General features: G+C 51.7%; 1 protein-coding gene across 2 annotated transcripts in view; it reads left to right on the plus strand.

Moving 5' to 3' along the window:
- Window positions 1-25,092, plus strand: part of Trappc12 (trafficking protein particle complex subunit 12) — a 60,920-nt gene that overhangs the window by 27,686 nt on the left and 8,142 nt on the right. For both annotated transcript variants that reach the window (XM_042680860.1, XM_042680859.1), the window contains exons 6-9: window positions 5,873-5,985; window positions 18,967-19,039; window positions 21,631-21,704; window positions 24,416-24,514. In XM_042680860.1, the coding sequence (XP_042536794.1) occupies window positions 5,873-5,985; window positions 18,967-19,039; window positions 21,631-21,704; window positions 24,416-24,514 (359 nt within the window). The remainder of the gene's footprint in view (window positions 1-5,872; window positions 5,986-18,966; window positions 19,040-21,630; window positions 21,705-24,415; window positions 24,515-25,092) is intronic.

Raw genomic sequence — 25,092 nt, forward strand, 5'->3', positions numbered from 1 at the left:
TAGTCTCAGACTGGGGGAAAAAAAAAAAAGCAGCAGCAGCAGCCCTCAGAGATTCCAGCAGTCTGCTCCTCCTGGCACCGGTGCAGCCCTCCCTCCCTGTGGTGACGAGGGTGGGAGTCAGCCGGTGTCCCTGATGTGCCATTTGAGACTCGCCTTTCCATGTAAAGCTGTGAGCACACTTCCACTCCACGAAGAGGAGTGAGCCTCCTCACAGCGTCTGGTAGTGTCAGAGAGCAAACAGGTGCCGCCGCCTGTGAGGTCGGGGCTGTTCCTGTGTGGTCAGTGTTGCCTGCTTGCTCTGAGAGTCAGGAGATAGACGTTATGTTTTTTCTCCTAAAGGATATGCGTGTTTGGACGGGGGTATGGCTCACCTAATAGAACACAGTTGTAGTAAATGTGAGGAGGGCCTGAGTTCAACAGCAAACTCCTACCTGGCTTCAGCCCAGCCCTTCACTGCTTCCACACTCTGCCTGGGCCTGAGATTTGCTAAGATGGTTGTGATCAGGTTTTGTCTGCCTCCAACCAAAGGCTCAGGACTGGAGTGCACAGGCCCATGTGCTGGTGTTCCTGCCCCGCCCTCGGTGGGTATGCAGCTACGCAGGGTGCCCTATAGACCCCACATGACTACTTGTGCCTCAGTTGTTCCCACTTGTGAGGAGTGACACTAAAGGTGTGTGTCCTGTGAGGTGGAGAAGCTGAGCCCAGGCTCATGTCAGGCTCTCATGTCCTGGTGCTCACATGGTCTAGAAGGCCTGCTGAGGACTCAGGCTCTTCTTCATCTTCAGAAGACAGGAATGAAATGTATGGGTCTGCCCATCCCCCTCCTTCCTGTGGGGCCGTGTCTTCCCAAGGCTGCCAGGAGGGAGACGCGCCGGCAGTGCAGAGGACAGTGTCTATGCATCAGTAAGCAGCTAATTCACATTATGAGCCATAAATCATATGCACATTTTGTGAAGTGCATTAACATTCATCCACAATAATACACTGAATGTTTACTCATTTTTCTTCTCACTTGGTGGAGTAACAAGCACAACTGTGAGAACTTGATTCATTCATTTCATTTTAGCTCGCAATATATTAGCAAAGCAAGTCGTTAAAATGTGCTTTACAGGAGGCTATAATAACACAAACAAATAACTTTTATGAATGAGCTTTAATATGTTTCATTTGAATGTCAGACACAGTTTTTCCCATTCAAGATATTCATAATGAGACCTCAGATGAATCCTGTGTAAAAATTAAGAAGTTTGAGGTTTTTCATGTCAGGAAAGAGCAGTATTGTGTTTCATACACATCTCTGACATTTCCAGCAATTTCCATCGGTGACTTCAGCCTGGTTAGATTTGTTGGATGTCACTGGAACTTTCTGACGTGCTGTGTGGGATCCTCTGCTCTTCGCTGTGAGCAGATCAGAGCATCTCCAGCACTGTCTGTAGCTGAGATCTTAGCAGTTTTGTGCTAAGACGTTATTAGGGCTTTCTTTACGTTACATATGCGTTATTATGGCTTTCTTTCCGCAGCTGGAGAAGACTTGTTAATCTTACTGCTTTTCTCTTTGCCCATCATTTTTGTTAAAGTAACATCAACGCAGACTGTTAAAGACACACACAGTTTCACTGGAGGGTTTCATTGCTATCATGAGACCACCCAAGAAGGCCTCTTGCTCTGGTGTGCACAAACCTTTCACCAGTCAGCAGCTGAGTCAGAGCCACGCCTGGGCAGGCACGGCCACTTCCAGGCTGTAAGCTCAGGAAACTGGAACATACGTAGTTAATATTTACTGTAGAATGTCTTTTCTGCTCATGGATGTAGTTCTGAATGGAAAGTGATTGCTGGGGATTAGGAGTGTGGTGCTGTGTTCGGGACAGACGGACATGTACTGAGGCAGTGTGTCCAGCAAAAGAAGGGACACTGATGGGCATGGCGGTCCCACCGGAGGAGAAGCTACCACTCAGAGACAAGACGTGTGTCCAGGAAAACACATACCGAGCAGCAGTGGCCCTTGCAGCTTGAAAACGAGAGGAAAAGCCATGCCAGTTGGGAAAGGTTTGGTGGGGCCCTTTGCAAATGCTCTCTGTGCTGGTAACAGGGACGTCAATGCTTCCTGGTCGTGTGACGGTGGCGTTAGTACACATGGTCAGCCCTCTCTCAGGGACAGCCTCCAGGCCACCACATTTCCAGACCACAGAGGACACAGCCTCCCAGCCTGTGTCCACCCCACAGTGGACAGCGGTGGCCCCTCTGGGGTCAAGCTGACATGCTGCCCTTTCTTCTTGGTTTTCACTTCCCATGGCAGGCCGGTGCTGCTTTCTGGCACATTCCTCTTTCTTCCGTGGCAGTGTGGGTTTTTAGCAGTGCTGGGGACAGTCAGAAATACATTTTGCAGGAATATTTACATGTAATATTTCTTAAATGTTAAATGAAAAGTGCTTCTATAGTATCATGCCAACCTGGATGCTTGGCAGATAGTAATTGTACATGAGGATCTTCACGAAACACATCCATAGAGAAGCTGCTTCCTTACAAATTTTATCTAGCTTTTTTCTACCAAGGCACTTACTTGGTCCTGCCAGACAGGCAGCTGTGGTGGTGGGAGCCTTGCGTGCTTTGTGGCCCTCAGCAGTACCCTTAGCACAGCCGACGCCGCTGGGCACAGCAGCTGCTCTTGGATGAGCTGGCCCAGCCAGACCAAGAGGGTCTGACTTACAACAGCACAGTTTCTGTGTTGTGTTATTGAGGTGGATGGACAGTAGCCACACCTCTTTTGTCTTCTGAGCCCAATACCTGGCCTTAAAGTCTATTACATCAAATTCACATGTCTTACATGAAGCTAATAGACACTGCTTTCCTAGCTGTTCTGTTCATGTCTTAATTCTATAAACTGCATGTCTTTCCTGGAAGAGAGAGAGAGAGAGAGAGAGAGAGAGAGTGTGTGTGTGTGTGTGTGTGTGTGTGTGTGTGTGTGTGTGTGTCCACCAGTCCTGGGACTTACACTCAGAGCTTGGGTGCTGTCTTTGCATTTTTTTGCTCAAGGCAGGTGTTCTACCATATAAGCCACAGCTCCACTTCCATAACTTTTTGGTATTTAATTGAGGATCAGAGTCTCACAAACTCTGCTGCAAGACTGGCTTAAACCAGGCTCCTCAGATCTCAGCTTCTTGAGTAGGTTGCAGGTGTAAACTATTGGCACTCAGCATCTTTCCTTTTTTTTTTTTTGTCACGCCACGAGGTGTATTTTGTTTTCATTAATCATACAAATAATTTTCTTTGGGGTTTTTTTTGGGTTTTTTTTGTTTGTTTGTTGTTGTTTGTAAGTCTTGAACTCTGGGCCTGGGCGCTGTCCCTGATCTCTTCCACTCAAGCCTAGCACTCTGCCACTTGAGTCACAGCACCACTTCCGGCTTTTTCAGTTTATATGGTGCTGAGGAATCGAACCCAGGGCCTCATGCATGTGAGGCAAGCACTCTACCACTGAGCCACCTTCCTGCCCACCCCCTGCATTTCTTGATAGGACTTTTTTTTTAACCATGATCCTGCATGGGTCACATTGTATATTATTAGACTTGTTTGCTATTTTATTTGTTAAAATTCATTTTATTAGATTCCATTTGATAATTTTTGGTACAATTTTTTTTTGTTAAGTTACATTAATTTTGTTGAGGATTTTTGCTTCTGTTTGTGAAATATATTGCTGTTCAGTTTTCAATTTTGTACTATCATTGTCTGGTGTTGGTATTAGGGTAATACTGACCTTTTAGAACAAATTGAGAGGTTTTCTCAGCTTCTGTTTTCTGGAAGAGATAAACAAAATAGGTATCATTTCTTCATTAACCGTTTGCTAGAATTAGTAGTATTGGCTTTTAGGTATTTCTTTTCTAATATATACATTTAATGCAAAATAATCCTCAGCATTATTTTGCCTCCTCTCAAAAATTTGTATTTTCATATAGTTCATGAGGGTGTGTGTGTGCGCGCGCGTGCGAGTACGTGCGTGCGTGTGTGTGTGTGTGCACGCGCGTGCATGCATGCGCACCAGTCCTAGAGCTCAAACTTACGACATTGGGCTATTACTGAACTTTTTTGCTCCAAGCTAGTGTTTCACCACTTGAGCCACGGCTCCACTTCTGACTTTTTTGGTGCTTAATTGTGGAGATAAGAGTCTCGTGGACTTTCCTACCTGAGCTGGCTTCAAACCCTGATCCTCAGATCTCAGCATCCTGAGTAGCTAGTATTACAGGCATGAACCACCAGTGCCCAGCAGTTCGTGACATTTTTGCATGTCCTGAGTGCAGAAACTTCCGTGGGTTGATGGTGGTCAGGTGTGGTGCAGGTGGCTCCCCCTACATTTTGTATTGCAGATGATTTGCAAGCTGAATTGAGAACTCGCAGTGGAGATTGTTTCTGTGCCTGGCTCAGAGTTTGTGGTTGTTGAGGTAGTCTCTCCACTGAAATAAATTCTGGACCAGCAGACCTCCTGTCTGTTGGAAGTGGCACTGTTCTTACAGGAAACCGAAATAGTTTCTATTATAATTAAACTCAGCTGCTCATCTTCAAATGCAGAGGCTATCTTGTGTTATTAGAAAAAGAATTGCAGCGTTTTAAGCTCAGTGAAGTTTTTAAGAGAATGAGTATTGACAGGAGGCTCACGTTTCATCTCACCCTCTGTGATGCGAATGAGCAGAAGATGAGTAGATTCAGGAAAAGAGGCTCAATGGCAGGAGCCACACTGCTTGCTCTTTGACCATCTTCTGACCTGCATTGCAGGTCTGTGTATTAACAGCTTGGGCCTGTCTTGGGCATCCTCCACTGAATCCATGCAGTTGTCCTCTGCCGGCATTTTAGTCACTCTGTTGCTGTGACCAAATACCACACAGAAAGAACATAACGGAGGAAGGTTTGGTCACCGTTTCTGAGGGTTTGCTCCGTGTTGCATGGCTCGTGCATTTGCATGGGAGCCCCTGACAGGAGGAGGCTTCTCACAGCAGGCAGGAAGCAGACGGAAAGATGGCCAGAGCCAGAGACAAGATACAGGGACAGCCCCACATGCAGTGACCTGTTTCCTCCAGCTAGGCCCCGCCTCCCGACGTCTCCAGGTCCCTCCAGAATCATACCACCAGCTGGGGAGCGCGCTGCCACCGGTGGGCCTGTGGGGGCGTTCCACCGTCACACCAGCACCAGTCCACCTCCTCTGTGATCAGCGGACCAGGTGCCAGGCGTGCAGGTGCAGGCTGCTTACATAAATACCACTTTCTCCTGCGGGATCACAGCCATGTTTGGAGGCTGGTTCCTTACGTGTCTCCCTAACTCACCCTGCCAGGCGGCCTGGGTAACGGGGTTTCCGCCCCACCCCTCCTCTCCGAGGGGTGGCTCTGGGGCAGGGCTGCGGTGTCGGCATCTAAGCAGACAGTCTCCTCAGCTGGCAGTTTCCTCACGCAGCCGCCGCCCCTCACTGGTGTCTCAGGGTCGCCTGCAGGACGAATCTTACTTTCTGGGCATCACTCATGTGCCTGCTCTGAGAGCCCACGCTCAAAGCCTTCTCGTTGAGAGAAGAGCGCCCGAGCGGCCTGCTGGTCCCTGCGGGGCACCGCAGGTCTGTGCCGGGGTGCTGTATAGGACGGACACCTCCTGAATGATTGCGGCCAGCTGAGACAAAGGCTCTGGCATCCGTCCACACATCTCGATAATTATCCCGGCAAATGTAGCTGCAACTTTGCAAAGAAACACATGTGTTTACTGATGCCACCAACAAGGGAATGGATAGGTTCTGTCCTCACTTGCACTGGAGCACCTGCACACACCTCCTTCCCTGTGCCCGGTGAGAAAGCGTGCCGGTGCCAGCAAGCAGGCTAACTCCACCCTGTCTGCATTCCAGGCTCGATGGTCCCCTTCTCCATGCGCATCCTGCACGCGGAGCTGCAGCAGTATCTGGGCAATCCACAGGAGGCCTTGGACAGACTACACAGGGTCAGGACAGTCTGCAGCCAGGTAAGTGCTGGCCTCGGCCCCTTCCCCTGAGCACACAGGACACGCCACGTGTTCTCCACGCCCTGCCCAGCTGTAGTTCTTCCCTCATGGAGCGTCGCATGGTATGGTATTCACGGTTCTGGTTGAAGTCACTCTCAGGGTGGAGGGTGGTGGCCGCAGAGCCTGAGTCTGACTCCCTCTCCTTAGAACTCTTGGTAGATGAAAACCAGAGGCATTTCCTCATGTGGAAATCATACAGCTTAGTGTGTCCAGCTTCCATCTGGCCATGCTGCAGCACAGCCTCTCCTGTATGTGCGTGCCCCACACCAAGCAGACAGTGTCACAACATGTGTGAGGACGACCATCACTAGAAATGGATGCCAGAGGCCCACGAGGTCCAGAGTGCCTGTGGTTCCCAGTGAAGATACAACAGTTAATGAAGGCACCACGCAGCATCTGATGCACCAAATGTGGGCTCCATGTCGGGGGAGGGGAGCCGGTGGGCTAGCCCTGAAGCACATGTGGCTCCAGATAGAAGGCTCCCACCCCAGGCACCAGAGGCTCACACCTGTCATCCTAGCTACTCAGGAGGCTGAGATCGGAGGATCACAGTTCAAAGGCAGCCTAGGCAGGAAAATCTGTGAAACTCTTACCTCCAATTAATCACAAAAAGTGGGAAGTGGAGCTGTAGCTCAAGTAGAGTCCTAGCCTTGAGCACCGAAAGCTTGGGGACAGTACCCAAGCCCTGAATTCAAGCCCCAACGCTAACACACACATACACACACACAAGCTCTTTCTCTCAATTTGATCTGAGTGGAAAGGCAAGAGTGTTCTTTAAGGTATGAAGGCCCTGAGGAGACTGACAGAAAGCCAGAGGTGGTGTGGGCACCCTGGGGTTGGGCAGGAGCATCTGGATTCCGCCCGGCTGCTTGTGATGTAATAGGGCTGCTGAGGGCTGGCTCAGTGGCATGGCAGTGATACCGAACAGTGCTGGAAACCTCTCCCTGGAGGAACCGCAGGGGTTGTAGCGGACGTGGAAAGGCCTCAGGCCCAGGGCAGACCTGACCTACCTTAATCTGAGCCAAGGAGGCTCCAGTGAGCCCACAGGTCCTTGACCTAGTGCCCGCCTCCAGCAATCTGCACGAATGCCTGTGAGCCCTTTTCTTCACCTCCCACATCGCAGCCCAGGCCAGAGATGCCCAGTTAGCGCACCTGCTCCCAATCACTGCATGTGAGTCAGAACAAGGATTTGGGTTCTTGAAACATGAATAGGTTACAAATTGCCTTTTTAAGTATTGTGACAAACAAGTGCTGCAGGATAAATATGGAAGCTGACAGCTGGGCCTTTATTCAAGTCATGTCATTTTCTCACTGGACACAGCCAGGTGGTTTTTTTGTTTTGTTTTGTTTTTTTCCTAAACTGATTTGCCTTCCCTCTTTGCTTTGGGTGGATAGTGATAGTTGCACTGTGGAAATGGAGTCTGTCCTTCCCAGAAGCTGTCCGGGTTGAGCCAGGGCTGGGGACTGAGATGGCCCCTCCCCGGTCAGAGCTGCTCCTTGCAGACTGCCCTGTATAGAACCAACTCTAGCTCCCTGGCTGACCCAGCCCTCCCCGCTTCCAAGCAGCCTGTTCCTGCTATTGCCGTTGCTTCTAGAGATGAGCGCCTTCTAAGACACGTAATGAGGAATGTACAAACTGAATGCACAAATTAAACCTCCAAAGGGCTTTGGTATGCCGTTCCTTGTGGGAGGACTTAAATAAAAGTGCAACATGCCTTGTGCTCATCTGAGAGTAAGTTACCAGATGACATATTACAGATTGTTCCAGAATGCAACCTTAAAACAGCAATGAATATTTTTCTCTTAAAAATAATCTTTATTTGGGGCTGGGAAGGTGGCTCAGTGGTAGAGTGCTTGCCTTGCATACATGAGGCCCTGAGTTTGATTCCTTAGGACCACATAAACAGAAAACTGGAAGTGGCGCTGTAGCTCAAGTGGTAGAGCGCTAGCCTTGAGCTGAAGAGCTGAGGGACAGTGCCCAGGCCCAGAGTTCATACCCTACTACCGACAAAAATTAAAAAATAATTAAAAAATAATCTTTATTTGGGATATAGTTGTGTGTGTGTGTGTGTGTGTGTGTGTGTGTGTGTGTGTGTTTGTGTGTGTGTGTGTGCGCGCGCGCATACAGTCCTGGGGCTTGAACTCAAGGTCTGGGCACTGTCCCTGAGCTTTGCTCAAGACTAGCACTCTACCACTTGAGCCACAGTTCTACCTCTATCTAAATCTGCAGACGAGTACATTTCTTTTTAGACAGTGTCACCCCTTCCCTTGCTCTCCCAATTTTTCTCTCCCCTCCCCACCCAAGTTGTATAGTTCATTTTCTTTTCTTTCTTTTCTTTTTGACAGTCCTGGGGCTTGAACTGAGGGCTTGTTTTGGTCCAGGCTAGCACTGTACCTCTTGAGCCACAGAACCACTCTGGCTTTTTCTGTTTTTGTGGTACTAAGGAATTGAACCTAGGGCTTCATGCATGCTAGGCAAGCACTCTACCACTGAGCCACATTCCCAGCCTTAAAATTCTCTAATATTTGTATATTGATTACTGAATTTACAGTTTGAAATTTTTTATGGAGTCTTTAGGCTATCTTGTATACAGTATTATAATCTACAAATAGGATAATTTAACCACTTTCTCTTCTGTTAGTATGCTTCTTATTTCTTATTCTTGCCTTATGTGTCTGGCAAAAAACTTTTAGTACTAAATTGACTAAGACTGTTAAGAGTGGAGACTTTATCTGGTTCTAGATTTTTAGCTTTCCCTCCTTCATTGTGGTGGTGGGTGTGTATTTGTCATATATAGGTGGAAGCCTAAATTGTTCAGTTCTTATCATGAAGTAATGTTAAGTTTTATCGAATGTTTTTTCTGTCTCTATTGAGATGATCATAGTATTTTTTTATTCGTCATCTGTCATGTTTGTCTATATTGACTTAAGCATGTTGAACCATCCTTGCGCCTCTGATTCAAATCCTGATTTAAATCAGGATGCAAGGTCTTTTATATGTGCTGTTGGTTTTGATTTGGTAGTATTTTGCCAAGAATTTTTGCAGGAAATATTCCTCGGGAATATTGGTCTACAGATTTTTTTTTAATATTACTTTGCTTTCTTTTGTTATCATGGTAGCAGGCCTTGTAAGATGAGTTAGAAGGGCTCCTTTCCTTTCAGTTCTTGAAATAATTTACAAAGAATATTGGTAGACCCTCTTTAAAATTTGGTAGAAGCTAGGTGCTGGTGGCTCACGCCTGTAATCCTAGCTACTCAGGAGGCTGAGATCTGAGGATTGCAGTTCAAAGCCAGCCCAGGCAGAAAAGTCCGTGAGACTCTGATCTCCAATAAACCACCAGAAAACTGGAAGTGGTGCTGTGGCTCAGGTTGTAGAGCTCTTGCCTTGAGCTGAAGAGCTGAGGGACAGCGCCCAGGCCCAGAGTTCCAGACCCACAACCAACAAAAATAAAATAAATATAAAATTTGGTAGAGTTTATCAGTGAAGCCATTCAATCCTGGACTTGGCTTTGTTGGGGGACTTTTATTCCTTATTAAACCAAGCTAATCATTACTGATTTATAGAGGTTCTCCATGTCTTGGTGGCTCAATGTTGGTAGGTTTTTTTGTTTGTTTGTTTGTTTGTTTTGTTTTGTTTGGGTCCAGTCATGGGGCCTGAACTCTGGGCCTGGGTGCTGTCCCTCAGCTCTTCAGCTCAAGACTAGCACTCTACCACTTGAGCCACAGCGCCACTTCTGGCTTTTTTCTTTTTGCTTATGTGGTGCTGAGGAATCGAACCCAGGGCCTCGGGCATGCAAGGCAAGCGCTCTACCACTGAGCCGCCTTCCCAGCCCATGTTGGTAGGTTTTATGCATCTAAACTTATACCTGTCCTCTGAATTTTCCCAGTTTGTTGGCAAATGTTGGTATATAATCGCCTATAATAATCCTTTGAATTTCTGTGATAGCAGTTGTATGATCTCCTTTTTTATATTTCATCCTATTGAGTCTAGCCAAACGTTTGTCAGAGTGTCTTTTGAAACAGCTCTTTTCAGTCACTTATTTCATTTATCTCTCTCTGACCTGTATTGTTTCTTTCTTTTTTTTTTTTTTTTTTTTTTTGCGGGGGGGGGGTGGGGGTCCGGTCGTGGGGCCTGAACTCTGGGCCTGGGCACTGTCCCTCAGCTCTTCAGCTCAAGGCTAGCGCTCTACCACTTGAGCCACAGCACCACTTCTGGCTTTTTTCTTTTTGCTTATGTGGTGCTGAGCAATCGAACCCAGGGCCTCGGGCATGCAAGGCATGCACTCTACCACTGAGCCGCCTTCCTAGCCCCTGTATTGTTTCTTTTGAAATGCTAATTTTAGTTTGGCTTTGCCCTTCACTTTCCAAGTCCTTAAAACACATAGGTCATTTACTTGAAATTTCCAGCATTTTTTTTTTTAATTTGAGCATTTACTGTTAAAAATTTACCTCTTAGAGCCTGGCGCTGGTGGCTCACGCCTGTAATCCTAGCTACTCAGGAGGCTGAGATCTGAGGATCGCGGTTCAAAGCCAGCCCGGGCAGGAGAGACCGTGAGATTCCTATCTCCAATAAACCACCAAAAAACCGGAAGTGGCACTATAGCTCAAGTGGTAGAGCGCTCACCTTGAGCTGAAGAGCTGAGGGACAACGCCCAGGCCCAGAGTTCAAGCCCCACAACCGACAAAAAAAAAAAAAAATTTACCTCTTAGTACTATTTTTGCAGTATACTAGAATTTTTTGTATGTTGTTTCCATTTTATTCATGCTAAGAAATTTCATTTGTTGTTGTTTTTGGTTGTAGGGTTTGAACTCTGGGCCTAAGCACTGTCCCTTGCTCTTTAGCTCAAGGCACTCTACCACTTGAGCCACAGCGCCATTTCCATTTTTCTGGTGGTTAATTGGAGTTAAGAGTCTCATGGACTTTTCTGCCCATGCTGGCTTTGAACTGTGATCCTTAGCTAGGATTATAGGCATGAACCACTGGCACCTGGCTCCAAGAAATTTCTAAATTTCCCTTTTGATTTCTTTGGTAGCATGTTGTAAAATCTGCATGAATGAGTTTTCATTTCTGGTTTGTTTTGTTGTTAATTTTTAGTTCAATTTTTTAAATTCGTTGAGACTTATTTTGTGGCCTAATTTATGGTATTTTCTATACAACATACTGCAAAACATACCATAGATTAATGGAATTGAATAAGAAGAGTGTGCATTCTGAAGCTGTTCAGAATTAATGTTTTATAAGTATCTGCTAAATTCGTTCAATCTATAAAATAATGTAACTCTGGTAGGGCAGGGTGGTTGTGTGTGTGTGTGTGTATGTGTGTGTGTGTGACAAACTCACACACTTTTTTTTTTTTTTCAGGTAAGGGGTAGGTTTATTCATCATTCTGGCTGGCACCAGGCCATGTTGGTCCTCCACGTGGTGGGGAAAGGCCTGGGAAAGAGAGCTGGGAGAGCTGGAAAAGAGGGAGAGCTGGGAAAGAGAGAGCTAGGAAAGAGAAGAGAAGGAAAGAGCTAGAAAAGAGCAGAGAGTGGGCGTCCGCGCCTGGGCTAGGCCTTATCTAGGGTATGGGCAGAGAAAGGTGTGGCCACATCAAATTCAAATGCAGACACACACTTTTGCTCCACTTTTTCACTCACAGCTGCTGTTCTACCACGTTAGCCACACCTCCACTTCCAGCTTTTTGTGGATAATTGGAGATAAGAGTCTCTCAGATTCATCTGCCTGAGCTGGCTTCAGACTGTGGCTCTAAGATCTCAGCCTCCTGAGTAGCTGCATTGCAGTCATGAGCCATCAACACCTGTTATTCTGGTAGTTTGTTTGTTCATTTGTTTTTTATCTTAGTTTATTGATGAAAGCCTGATACTGAAGTCCTCTACCATTGCTGGATTGGATATCTTTTTCTCCCTTTAGTTTCAGTAATTGTTCGTTTTATAAAATCATGTGCTTTGGCATTAAGTGCACACATATGTACAGTTGTTTTGTCTTACTGAATTGACTTCTTGAGCATACGTAATGAACTTTGGATTTGCAGTTCTGGTCTTCTCATCTGTTTTATCTGCTATAACAGTAGCTACTCCTGCACACTTCTGTTTCCAGAATTGCTTTGCTTGTTACTTTTTATTGCGGTGGATAAAATCCCCTGGGATAAGAGAGGAAGCTGCAGTTTGCTTCCAGTTCAGAGGCTTCCTGACCCTGCGTGTCTGGGCAGACCATCATGGTGGCAGGCAAAGGCTGTCCACCTCCCTGGGACAAGAGTAGGACAGAAGAGAGGAACGAGACACCTGCCAGGACCCGCCCCCATTGCCCTACTTCCCTCAACTAAGTCCCGCCTTCCAAGGCTCCAGAGTCTCCCAGGATGGCCTCCCCAAGGACCAGGCTAGGGACCAAGCATGTAAACATGATCCTGTGAGGGACGTTTCTCACTCAGACCATAACAATCTTCCATCATGTTTATTTTCCGGAAGATGACATGTCAGGAGTATGGTAATGCTGTTTGAACTTAGGACCTCATTTGAGCCACAGCTCCGCTTTCAGCTTTTTGATGTTTTAATTGGAGATCAGAGTTTCATGGACTTTGAGAAGCCCAGGCTGGACATGACCCTCAATCCTCAGATCTTAGCCTCCTGACTTGCTAGGATTATAGACGTGAGTCACCAGCGCCTGGCAACAGTGACTTCTTCCCTCAAGTCTGGGGAAGCTTGAGGGTGGTTCTGCCCTGCAGACAAGATGCTAGCTGGGGCCGTGTCCCTGCGGGCTGGCCGGCCAGGTGGCTCCCTCCACCTGCCAGGTGTCACTGCCAGTTTCAGAAGTCCCCAGCATCTTTGGCTAGGGCTGCTTGAGTGTCCTCACCCATGGCAGCCGGCTCCTCCCGGAAGAGGAGCTAGGGAGAGGTGTGGAGGAACAGATCCTTGTGTGTAAACCACATGCCTTGAGCTGGGGTGTTGGTAGCAAGAGCAGCACAGGCCCTCAGCATCCTTCACGAAGGAACCTCTGCCCTGCAGCCACCTGCGTCCTCTGACGGGCGCGCACTGGCTCTCCGCTCCCTGGCACAGGCCTCTGGGACTCCGACAGGCCTGCGGCCCAGTGTCTGGAGCTGCCCCGGTGTCCAGCACCGTGATTCAGGTCACAGCCTTCACCCTCCTCCGTGGCCAGCCCACAGCACTGTGCTGAGGAAGCTCCCAGAAGCTCCAGAGGCCCACTTAATATGTAGCAGTCAGCACAGTCCTACCTGCATTGCTCCCAAATTACACCTGTCTATACTATCGCTCCCGCAGCGTAGTACACACCAGGAGTGAAGAGAAGCCGCCGCGGAAGTCTGAGCCAGGGGATTTTTCTTGTTGCTTCTGTGTGTAACTGATCTTCACTCATCACTTTTGAAGTTTACCAACTACTGCAGATAAAAAAAAATTCTCATTGAAGCTCCGTAATCTGTCACGCAGGTCTGTGAAAACACTCAGTTATGTAGCTAAGGAAATAGGGTTTCAGCGCGGTAAGCTTAAAGTCATGGTGGCCTTGACCACCCTCTGGTGACGTACTTGCCTCTGCCCTGCATAGGGAAGCAGTCGGGCGGAGGACAGCACCTCCAATGCACCCATCGGGACCCATCCGCAAAGCACTGGTGGCTGCGGTTGATGGTGCTGGGCCAGCCTCCTGTACCAGCCCTGCACGCAGACAGCTGCACACAGCCCTTGACCCCCTTCCCTGTTGGAAGGGCTCCCGTCCCCCAACACAGAGGTGCCATTCGCCCACCTTGGCCTCGCTCACCCGTCACTGCTCCAGATTTCCTGGAGCCAGGTGACATAGCCTCCATCATTCTAGAGACACCAGGACTCCTGTGCTGTACTGAGCTGGTCCACAGACATTACTAACTAGTACTGGCTCGACTCCAGATCGCATGCAGCTCACACTGCATCCTGTACACTCACTGTCCCTGCAGTCCCTCTGTCCTGTGTGCTCACTGTCCCCTGCAGTCCTTCTGTCCTGTTCACTCACTGTCCCCTGAGGTCCCTCTGTCCTGTGTGCTCACTGTCCCTGAGGTCCCTCTGTCCTGTGTGCTCACTGTCCCCTGAGGTCCCTCTGTCCTGTGTGCTCACTGTCCCCTGCAGTCCTTCTGTCCTGTTCACTCACTGTCCCCTGAGGTCCCTCTGTCCTGTGTACTCACTGTCCCTGAGGTCCCTCTGTCCTGTGTGCTCACTGTCCCCTGAGGTCCCTCTGTCCTGTGTGCTCACTGTCCCCTGAGGTCCCTCTGTCCTGTTCACTCACTGTCCCTGAGGTCCTTCTGTCCTGTTCACTCACTGTCCCCTGAGGTCCCTCTGTCCTGTGTGCTCACTGTCCCCTGAGGTCCCTCTGTCCTGTGTGCTCACTGTCCCTGAGGTCCCTCTGTCCTGTGTGCTCACTGTCCCTGAGGTCCCTCTGTCCTGTGTGCTCACTGTCCCCTGCAGTCCTTCTGTCCTGTGTGCTCACTGTCCCCTGAGGTCCCTCTGTCCTGTGTGCTCACTGTCCCTGAGGTCCCTCTGTCCTGTGTGCTCACTGTCCCTGAGGTCCCTCTGTCCTGTGTGCTCACTGTCCCTGAGGTCCCTCTGTCCTGTGTGCTCACTGTCCCTGAGGTCCCTCTGTCCTGTGTGCTCACTGTCCCCTGAGGTCCCTCTGTCCTGTGTGCTCACTGTCCCTGAGGTCCCTCTGTCCTGTGTGCTCACTGTCCCTGAGGTCCCTTTGTCCTGTGTGCTCACTGTCCCTGAGGTCCCTCTGTCCTGTGTGCTCACTGTCCCCTGAGGTCCCTCTGTCCTGTGTGCTCACTGTCCCCTGAGGTCCCTCTGTCCTGTGTGCTCACTGTCCCCTGAGGTCCCTCTGTCCTGTGTGCTCACTGTCCCCTGCAGTCCCTCTGTCCTTTGTGCTCACTGTCCCCTGAGGTCCCTCTGTCCTGTGTGCTCACTGTCCCCTGAGGTCCCTCTGTCCTGTGTGCTCACTGTCCCTGAGGTCCCTCTGTCCTGTGTGCTCACTGTCCCCTGAGGTCCCTCTGTCCTGTGTGCTCACTGTCCCCTGAGGTCCCTCTGTCCTGTGTGCTCACTGTCCCCTGAGGTCCCTCTGTCCTGTGTGCTCACTGTCCCCTGAGGTCCCTCTGTCCTGTGTGCTCACTGTCCCTGAGGTCCCTCTGTCCTTTGTGCTCACTGTCCCATGGGGTCACTCTGTTCTGATCCTCACTTATCCAAGATGTCTTCCCCTCCCTATTAATGGCTGACATGCCACTCTTCTGATACCTGCTAGTTGACCTTCCCATGCTTTAGAAGAGTCCAGCCTGTGTCACCCACTCAGGCCTGATGTCCTTTGCCTGGTGTCGCTGCTCTCCTCACTGACAGCGCTGCTTAGGGCAATTGTAGGCTGCAGATAGTGGAGGGAGACGCCTCCTTCCTGCGTCCTGATTTCAGTCCTGCAGCCCGACCCAGGGACCCTGGCTCTGTGCTGACCTTCCCCACTGCCAGCACCACAGAGGGCTGGTGAGTCTCTGGCAACTGCTCCCTCCCTGAGCTCACTCTCCCCTGATGCGCCCACCCCAGCAGGACCGGGTTCTGGCTGTGGAGCTGCGGTGCAGCAGGACCGGGTTCTGGCTGCGGAGCTGCGGTGCAGCAGAGACCCTTGTGTGTCCTGGAGACCACCCCACGGCCTCCACCACGCACTGCAAGGCCTGCCTGCGCCTTGGCAGCCGAGAGACCACTAAAGCCCCTCCATCCTCACGGGCCTCCTTTTCTCAAGAGAAAAAAAATATGGCACATCCTCCTCCCCCATTTTTTTCTCTTTTTTTTTAAATAAGTTTTTTATTGTGAAAATACTGTACAGAGGGGTTACAGTTACATGAGCAAGGTAATGAGTACATTTCTCACCAAGCATTGTTGCCTCCTCCGCCTCCTCTGATTTTCCCCTACCATCCTTCCCTCCCACCTCCTCAACTACACTCCCCCTCCCCCACCTAAATTGTAAAGTTCTTCTTTCGACATAGTGTCTTGTACATCTCATTGTTGTAATGGGTCCACCTGTATCCCTATTCAAACAATTTGTTTTTTCTCTTTCCCTTCCCAAATTATACCAACATCAGATACAGTGAAAAGAGAGGTTATACCGTGGTTCCCCCATTAAAAAAAATTATAAGTAGAAGTTGTCCCTCTGTGTACCCTGGGCACTTGCCACAGGGGGTAGATTGGCAGCCCGTCGCCAGGACACACGCGGGGCAGTGCATGTGGCATTCGCTTGGGCTGTGATTGTCCTTTCTTACTTTCTTTTTTTTTTTGTTGTTGGTCGTGGGGCTTGAACTCGGACTGGGCGCTGTCCCTCAGCTCTTCAGCTCAAGGCTAGCGCTCTACCACTTGAGCCACAGCACCACTTCCGGTTTTCTGGAGGTCTATTGGAGATAGGAGTTTCATGGACTTTCATTCCCCGGTCTGGCTTTGAACTGTGATCCTTAGATCTTAGTCTCCTGAGTAGCCGAGATGACAGGCGTGAGCCACCGGCTCCTGGCTTCTTTTCAGTTTCTTTTCTTGTCGTTGCTCATGAAGCTTGAACTCAGGGCCTGGGTGCTGTCCCTGACCTTTTTTGCTTATGGCTAGTGCTCTACTACTTTGAGCTATAGCACCACTTCCAGTTTTCTGGTTAATTGGAGATAAGAGTTTCACTGATTTTCATAACCCAGCTGGCTTTGAAACTCAGTCCTCAGATCTCAGCCTCCTAAGTAGCTAGAATTACAGATGTGAGCCACCAGCGCCCAGCTGGTGAAAAGAGAAAAACTGATCTTCCCCTCATACCACATAAAGCGGAAATATCCCTGGGCTTCCTGTTTACCCTGGTCCAGCAATGTCACTCTGCACCTTAACATACAGTGGCACCTCCAACTTGAGAGTACGCCCTGGATCCAGCTGGGCCTGTGCTTGGCACTTGCTCTGGGGTCTGGCTTGCTTGGACTGTGGTCTCTGCATCCAAGAAGGAGGGATGGGGACTCCGCAGATAAACCACAGTTAACACCCTTAATTAATAAGCAAGTACAGGCTTTTCTTGCAATACCTATATTTCCTAAATACTTCAGCTCTGGGTTAGGCCTCTGGTGTCTGTCACTCTGTTGGGTAGAAGCAGCTGTTTGTAAACCAGTGCATTCTTTATTATGCAGAGAGCTGTCTCTGGAGACAGCAGTAAAACCACGCACTGTGACCAAATGTTTGGTAAGCTTCCCAGGGATGCACTTGTGAATCAGACAGAACCCACTAATGGGCATCATTTGGTAAGGTGCCTCAGAAATGAAAAGTAGCCAGGCATGGTAGTTCACACCTGTAATCCTAGCTACTCAGGAGGCAGGGATCTGAGGACTGAGGTTCAAGGCCAGCCAGGACAGGAAAGTCTGCGAGACTTATTGCCAATGAACCACCAAAAAGCCAGAAGTGGAACTGTGGCTCAAGTGGTCAAGCCCTAACCTTGAATGAGAAAGCTCAGGGACAGAGCCCAGCCCTGAGTTCAAGCCCAGGACCAGCCAAAAAAAAGGAGGCAGAAAGGAAAGAGAAGGAAGGAAGGACAGAAAGAAGGAGAAAAAGAGAAGTAGCTACAGAGGGTCAGTCAGAAACCCATTAACATAACCCCTCCTGTGTGCCAGGAGTCTGGGCGCTGTCCCTCCTCATGGTGCTGAAGCACCCCGGGTGGGGAAGCTGGAGCTGCTGTGTAGACACCTAAGAGAGATGGCAATGGGACACTGTGACTTTCTTCCCTGTCTGTTTCTGGTTTCATGACTACTTATCAAAAGACAGATGAAGGGGGCTGGGGATATGGCTTAGTGGTAGAGTGCTTGCCTAGCACGCATGACCCCCTGGGTTCCGTTCCTCAGTACCACATACACACAGAAAAAGCTGGAGGTGGTGCTGTGGCTTAAATGGTAGAGTGCTAACCTTGAGTAAAGGAAGCTCAGGGACTGGGGCTGGGAAGGTGGTTCAGTGGTAGAGTGCTTGCCTTGCAAGCCTGAGGCCCTGGGTTCGATTCCTCAGCACCACATAAGCAAAAAGAAAAAAGTGGGAAGTGGCACTGTGGCTCAAGTGGTAGAGCACTAGCCTTGAGCTGAAGAGCTGAGGGACAGCACCCAGGCCCTGAGTTCAAGCTGCAGGATTGGGTGGGGCGTGGCGGGGCGGGGCGGGGGGGGCTAGCTAAGAGGGGGGGAACAACAGGATAGATGGACTAGTAAAACATCACTTAAATTGGTTTGAAGGCTAGATGGTGTTGGGCCCAGGTGTGCTAAGTCAAGAGTCACACATAGTTCTTCCTTGTGTGATGTCATGAGGAGCGTTCCCACTGCACAGCCACCCCTGGCTGGCCCACTGATGGTTCACCAGCTGAGTGCCTTCCTAGCCAATAGTTTTTACCCTCAGGGCATTTTATCCTTATCCTGCCCTTCAAAAAATCAAAATAAAGGGCTGGGAAGGTAGGTGGCTCAGTGGTAGAGTGCTTGCCATGCGTGCATGAGGCCCTGGGTTCAATTCCTCGGTATCACATAAGCAGAAAAAAGCCAGAAGTGGCGCTGTGGCTCAAGTGGTACGTGGAACACTAGCCTTGAGCTGAAGAGCTGAGGGACAGCGCCCAGGCCAAGTTCCAAGCCCCACAACCAACAAAAATAAAATACAGTACCAATAAAATAAAAATAGTACAATGCCTTGCTATGCCCAGAGTAAGACTGGTATTTCCACACAACAAAAACTGGAAATGCACTTCACCGGCATCCCCACCCAAACGTCACTTTCCGCCACAGAGCAGGCCATCCGTTCACGGTCCCCCCCCACAGAAGCGGGGTGTGTCTGTGTGGACACTCCTCCGCGGTCACTTCACCCAGAGAAGTTGTCTGTGCCTAGCATATATTATGACGTGGAAACAGACACCGCTGTGCTTCTTACGGTTGGTTCTCGTTTGAATGACTGCAGATCTTGGCCAACTTGGAGCAGGGCTTTGCTGAGGACGGGGGCATGAGCAGCCTCACCCCAGAGAGCAGACAAGGTGAGTGGCGTCTTCGTGGAGCAGGCTTGCTCCACAGTGCATGTCCCCTTCCCCCCCCCCCTTTCTCCTTCACCCAGTGCGTTTGCACTGTGGCCGTGCTGCAGGTGTGCACTGGGCACATTCTGCCCCTCACATGGAATGGGAACACGCCTTACCCCAATGATCACGGACACTGGGGAGGATCTGCATGTGGACAGGGCCCGGCCCTGCCATTAGCACTGGAGAGGCCTTCCTCTAGGAAGAGCGCCTCACCTGGGAGGCCACAGCCCTGGCAGAAGGGAGCCAGTGAAGTGGGCGTGAGGGCACCCGTGGTGGCTGTGTGCAGGGCTGCCCTGAATCGTGTCACCCAAAGGACTCGGGCTGCCACGCTAGCAGATCTGCACATTGAGGAGGCTGTTTCCTTGGTCTGTTTTCTGCTGCTACGTGAAAGTACCTAAGACCTGAGTCATTTATGCAGAGCGGAGGCCTGTGGTACCAGCACCACCGTGCCGTCTTGCTGTGCCCTGCCAGGGCAGAGAACACACATGCTGGGCGGCCAGCGTGCCGCCTCCGCTCTCCGAATGCCCTCAGTGTCCAGCACCGGAAATTCCGCGCCTACCTCACCCTGGGCAGGACTCCCCACACATGGTTCCTGTTCCCCTCGCCACACGCCACACGCCCAACACAGGACATGCTGCCGTCTCGGGCTGCCGTCCCGCGGGCAGGCGCTGCTCTGGCAGCAGACTCTGCGGAGGGGGCGGAGAGAGTCTGGAGAGTCTGGATGGGGCACAGGTGGCAGACCATGGCAGGGACGGTCAGCGAGGCCTCGGGTGGGTGGGGACATGCTGGGCCTGCAAGGCCACCACTGGCTCCCCTGGGCTTCCGTGTGTCTGTGAGAAGCCACCTGTGACCGCCAAGACGCAGGACACGGGAACACCGTGGAAGGGGGGGCGTTCTGTGTGTGAACATGTGTGTGTGCACACATACAACTGCCCAGACGCAGGACACAGGGCTGTGTCTCGTGTGTGGCTGGCTTTCGAGTTGGTGTCTGGACTCCCTGAGGTTGGACATCAGGAGCGAGCAGGGACGAGCAGTTCCTCTGGGAGTGTGCGCTGGGGACAGACTGGTAAATAAAGCACGGGTGCGCACAGGTGCAGGGCGTGGCCGCCCGCCTGCAGCCCTTGTCACACCTAGTCCAGTGTCCGCCATGAGGAATTGTTCCTTAAAGTTGGAGAATCATTCAGGAGGCTCATCCCTACCTGCTACCTGTGACCTTGATATTTGAGGATTCAATTTAAAGGCAGCCCTACCAGAAAGTCCAGTAAACCACCAAAAAGGCAGATGTGGAGCTGTGGCTCAAAGTGCTAGAGCACTCAGGGACCTGAGTTCAAATTCCACGATCAACCAAAAACAACAACCAAGACCTCCGGAAGCTGGCACTTGCCCCAAATCCTAAGAGGTAACGCTGACATGCACTGGGCCCCAGGTGGGCCCTGCCTCTCCCGGCACCTTCCACAGGTGTCCAGGTCCCCAAGTAGGACGCCTTCCAGGCCATCTGAGCTGCGAGCAGACGAGCGCTGCTGTGTGGCGGCTGTTCATGTTCTTGTTTGTTTTTTGTTTATGTTTTTGTTTTTGGTCAGTCGTGGGGTTTGACCTCTGGGCCTGACCGCTGTCCCTGCGCTCTGCCACTTGAGCTACAGTGCCACTTCCGGTTTTCTGGTAGTTTATTGGAGATAAAAGTTTCACAGACTGGGGCTGGGAAGGTAGCTCAGTGGTAGAGCGCTTGCCTTGCATGCATGAGGCCCTGGGTTCGATTCCTCAGCACCACATAAGCAAAAAGAAAAAAGCCAGAAGTGGCACTGTGGCTCAAGTGGTAGAGCGCTAGCCTTGAGCTGAAGAGCTGAGGGACAGCGCCCAGGCCCAGAGCTCAGGCCTCACGACCAGACCCCAAAAATAAAAAGTTTCACAGACTTTCCTGCCCAGGCTGGCTTTGAACCATGATCCTCAGATCTCAGCCTCTTGAGTAGGATTACAGGCGTGAGCCACCAGCGCCCAGCTCTTGTTTGTTCGTGTGTGTGTGTGTGTGTGTGTGTGTGTGTGTATGGGGGGCATGCGCGCATGCGTGTGTTCACACATGCGCATGTGCGTGTGTTCCCGTCTCTGGGGCTTGTACTCAAGGCCTGGGCATGGTCCCTGAGCCTCTGTGCTCAAGACTAGTGCTCTACCACTGGAGCCACAGCATCACAGCTTTTTTTGAGTACTTTATTGGAAATAAGAGTCTCACAGACTTTCCTGCCTGGGCTGGCCTTGAACCGAGCCTCCTGAGTAGCTAGGATGACAGGTGTGAGCCACCAGCACCCAGAGTTGTTCATTTTTTCTTAGTGCTCATGATTGAAGTATTTGATCTTGGACTGGGGAACTACCTTCTTGTTCTTCTACTGTGTCCTCTTAGGGAGCATCATCCTGAAAGCACTATTCTCCGTCTCCAGGGAAGCCAGCAGACTAAACGCTGGGCTACACCCACTGGAATTAACCGGAATGCCCGGCACTAGGGTTGATGGGCTGCCGGGGACTGGTTTATTTACACGCTCACAAGCCACTTTCTCCCGCAGCGTCCATTCAGCTGTGGAGGTCCCGTCTGGGCCGCGTGCTGTACTCCACGGCGAACTGTCTGCTCCTGATGAAGGTAGGTGGGGTCAGGGCATCTGGAGAGGGTGTCTCAGAAGACACACCAAGTGCTGGGCCCTCCACAAGGAGGCGGGCAGCGTGTCTGAGCGGAGTTCAGCCAGTGCCCGCGCTGCTCGGAGTTCATGACACTCATTTCTACGGAAGGAAATTTCCACCAAAAGCAGAGCTTGCGTTATCACATTCAATTGTGCAGGCAGGGTCTAACTGGTTTAATGAAGATGGCGCATTCCTCCCTGTTCTCCCGTGAATCCGTCTGGGAGAGGTGTCCTTTGTTCTCCCTGTCACGGTCAGGGAGGGTTTCTCCAGTCTGGTTTGTGATGCCGATGGCAGCCAAGGCCAGGCTCCCCCAGCGCCGCTGGTGAGGCTTCGCTGCAGCGCTTTCTGCCCCAGGGCCAGCGTAGAGCAAGGAGCCAGGCAGAGCTGTCAGTCACCGTTGTTCCAGTCTATTCCGGCTCCTGCAGCCGATTTTCAAATGAACCCCATTCCTGGCTCTCCTCCCGCCGGCTGCAGACACAAGCTGCCTTCCCAGCACCAGGAACACCGGGGCGCACGTGTTCAGGCTCCGTGGAGTGCAGCGGCCCCCGCAGGCCAGCCGGCCCCTGCTCCTTTGGGGGGGGGACAGAGGGGAGAAGCCGCTTCCGCCCTCCATAACGAGAGGACAGCATTTCTCTCTGAAACCCTGCCCACTCTGACACTGCGCCAGCAGAGGGAAGCAGTGCTCTCAGGAGCCCCCGCTCAGCTCAGAGAGCTCTGTCCCTCCCCACGGGCCGGGCCGGGCCGGCCCTGCCCTGCCCCGCCCCGCCCCGCCCCGCCCCTTCACCTTCCCCCCCCCCCCCCCCGCCCGGCCCCGCCCCGCCCCGCCCCTTCACCTTCCCCCCCCCCCCCCCCCCCCCCCCCCCCCGCCCGGCCCTGCCCCGCCCCACCCCGCCCCTTCACCTTCCCCCCCCCCCCCCCATACCGGAAGGCCAGTGCAGGAGTTCCACAGAGATGAGCGGCCAGCTGTTAGTCTCCCCACCGGTGTTGCAGTGATCCCGGGACCACAGCTCCCCAGGGGAGCCCCCTCCCCCCCAGCCACCGCCGTGCTGTGCTCACACGTGGAGAATTACGGGATGGAAGCGCCTGTCTTTGTTGTCCCCAGACTCCCAAGAGGAAGGCGCTGCCTTGTCAGGACTCAGCACAGAGCGCAGTGTGGTTCACTGTGAGCACCATCTAGTTTGGGAGTTTAACTGCATTTTCCATTTTCACCAGTTAAAACCAGAGGGGAGAATGCACGGTTCTGGACCACCTAAGCACATGCCTTCTGCCACCTAGTGGACGTGCAGGGTATGGCAGATGTGGGGGCTCAGTACCGGTGACACATGAGCTAACAATGGATTCACCATTAATTACTTTGAACAGCATTGTTCCTGTGAAATATACATTAATTTTTTTGTCGGTCATGGGGCCTGAACTCTTGGCCTGGGTGCTGTCCCTCAGCTCTTCAGCTCAAGACTAGAGCTCTACCACTTGAGCCACAGCGCCACTTCCAGTTTTCTGGTGGTTAGTTGGAGATAAGACTCTCATGGACATTTCTGCCCGGGCTGGCTTTGAACTGCAGTCCTCAGATCTCAGCCTCCTGAGTAGCTAGGATGACAGGTATGAGCCACCAATGCCGGGCTTGTCTGCTTATTTGAGTTCACTTGTCCTTTGTCTTTCTCTAAAACATCCCAGCTAGCAAACTAGTGACTGCAGTCCCAGATTGGAAGTTGACAGTACAAAAGAACATAGAAATAAAAGTCTGGAATGTCATGGTAACTAATGAGAAAATCTCTGCCAGTGGCCATGGTATTGCTGACCACGTATCTTAACCAAGATGATACAATGACATCTTCATCAGTGGTCTATGCAGAGCTTGCTTGGCAGATACCAAGCTACAGTGGTCACCGTGACTGCAGAGAACACTGGGTTTGGGTGGAGCTGAGAGGAGCTGACCCCCTTCTCCCACGAGACAGGCAGAGTCCCTTCTGTCAGACAGCCCTGACACATCTGGGGAGATCTAGAAGCTTACCGCCCACACAGACCAGGAGCATGGCCCAAGACCATCCCAGGCCGAGTCCAAAAGATCATCCCACCCAGAAAAGTGCTGAGTATGGTAGCGTACGCTTGGCCTCCTGGTGCTGCAGGAAGCATGCACACGTACATACATATAAGCACTGACCCTATCTCAGACATAACCAAAGCAGAAAGAGCTGGGGTGTGACCACGTGTCACAGCGCCTGCCTGGCAGTGCAAAGCCATGAGTTTACAAACACCTGTACCACCAAAAAAAATAGGCATGGCAACATACCTGTGTAATCCCAGCTCCTCAAGAAGTGGGGACTGGGGTGCGCCTGCTTACAACCGGCACAGGCAGGAGTGGGCTGGGGACGTGGCCGAGGCTGGTGCCTGCCTGTGTGGTGCCCAGAGTTCAAGCCCTTCCACGCACTGGTTTCTGGTGTAGAGGGTGTGGATTGTAGCTGGAGACCAGGTGTGGCTCACTGCTCAAGGCAGAGGGAGCAGAAGGCTGGCGGTCAGGTTCAGTTCTGCCCCCTGCCAGCAGGCGCCGCTCACCCGGTAGGATTACGTCCTGCCCCGTGCAGGCCTGGTGCCCAGGAGTCCCCTGCCACAGGCTCTCGTGTGTGACCCGTGGGCCTCTGCCGGCTCAGTGTGCTGTTGGTTCTTGCCCCGCAGGACTACGTGCTGGCTGTGGATGCCTACCGCGCAGTCATTGAGTACCACCCGGAGCAGGAGCCACAGCTGCTGAGCGGGATCGGCCGGATTCTCCTCCAGGTGCGCAGGGTGGGGCCTGGAGGAGCTCTGTGCTCGGAGATGAACTTCAGCAGGATAAACACTAGTGCAGGAGGATGGGCAGTGGCGCAGCAGAGCTGGGGCTGACATTGGCAGGGGCGTGGCGTGGCAGGCTCGGCAGCAGCCGTGGCTTGGCTGTGTCGTCCTGCCGGCTTGTGTGAGCCCCGCGCCGGCCACCAGGAGCGGTGCTGCAGGTTTTCTGGGACGCGCTGAGGGGAGCTGGTGGGAAGCTGTCAGTGCCACCGCCGCTGGGGATGTGCGGCCCGGCTAGAGACGTGTGCTTGGGCTTAGCTGACGGCCGCTGTTGGTGCTCTGGCTGCCTTGCTGGGGACAGAGCACCAAGGGAGGAAGAGCTTCACCTGGACAACTCCTAGAAGCTCTCCTCACGGTAACTTCCCGATGCTGAAGAGCAAAGCCTGCGGCCGTCTGTGGGCCCTGTCTCCAGGGCACCCTTGAGCTCTCTGGGACACTTCCCTGGCAGACACCCATACGGGAAGTTCCGCGCCAGGACGGGGTTAGTGCAGTGGGTCCTCCTGCATCCGCATCCGCTAGACAGGAGT

This window comes from Dipodomys spectabilis, unplaced genomic scaffold, assembly GCF_019054845.1.
Source record: "Dipodomys spectabilis isolate Male_0828 unplaced genomic scaffold, ASM1905484v1 ptg000066l, whole genome shotgun sequence".
Classification (NCBI taxonomy): domain Eukaryota; kingdom Metazoa; phylum Chordata; class Mammalia; order Rodentia; family Heteromyidae; genus Dipodomys; species Dipodomys spectabilis.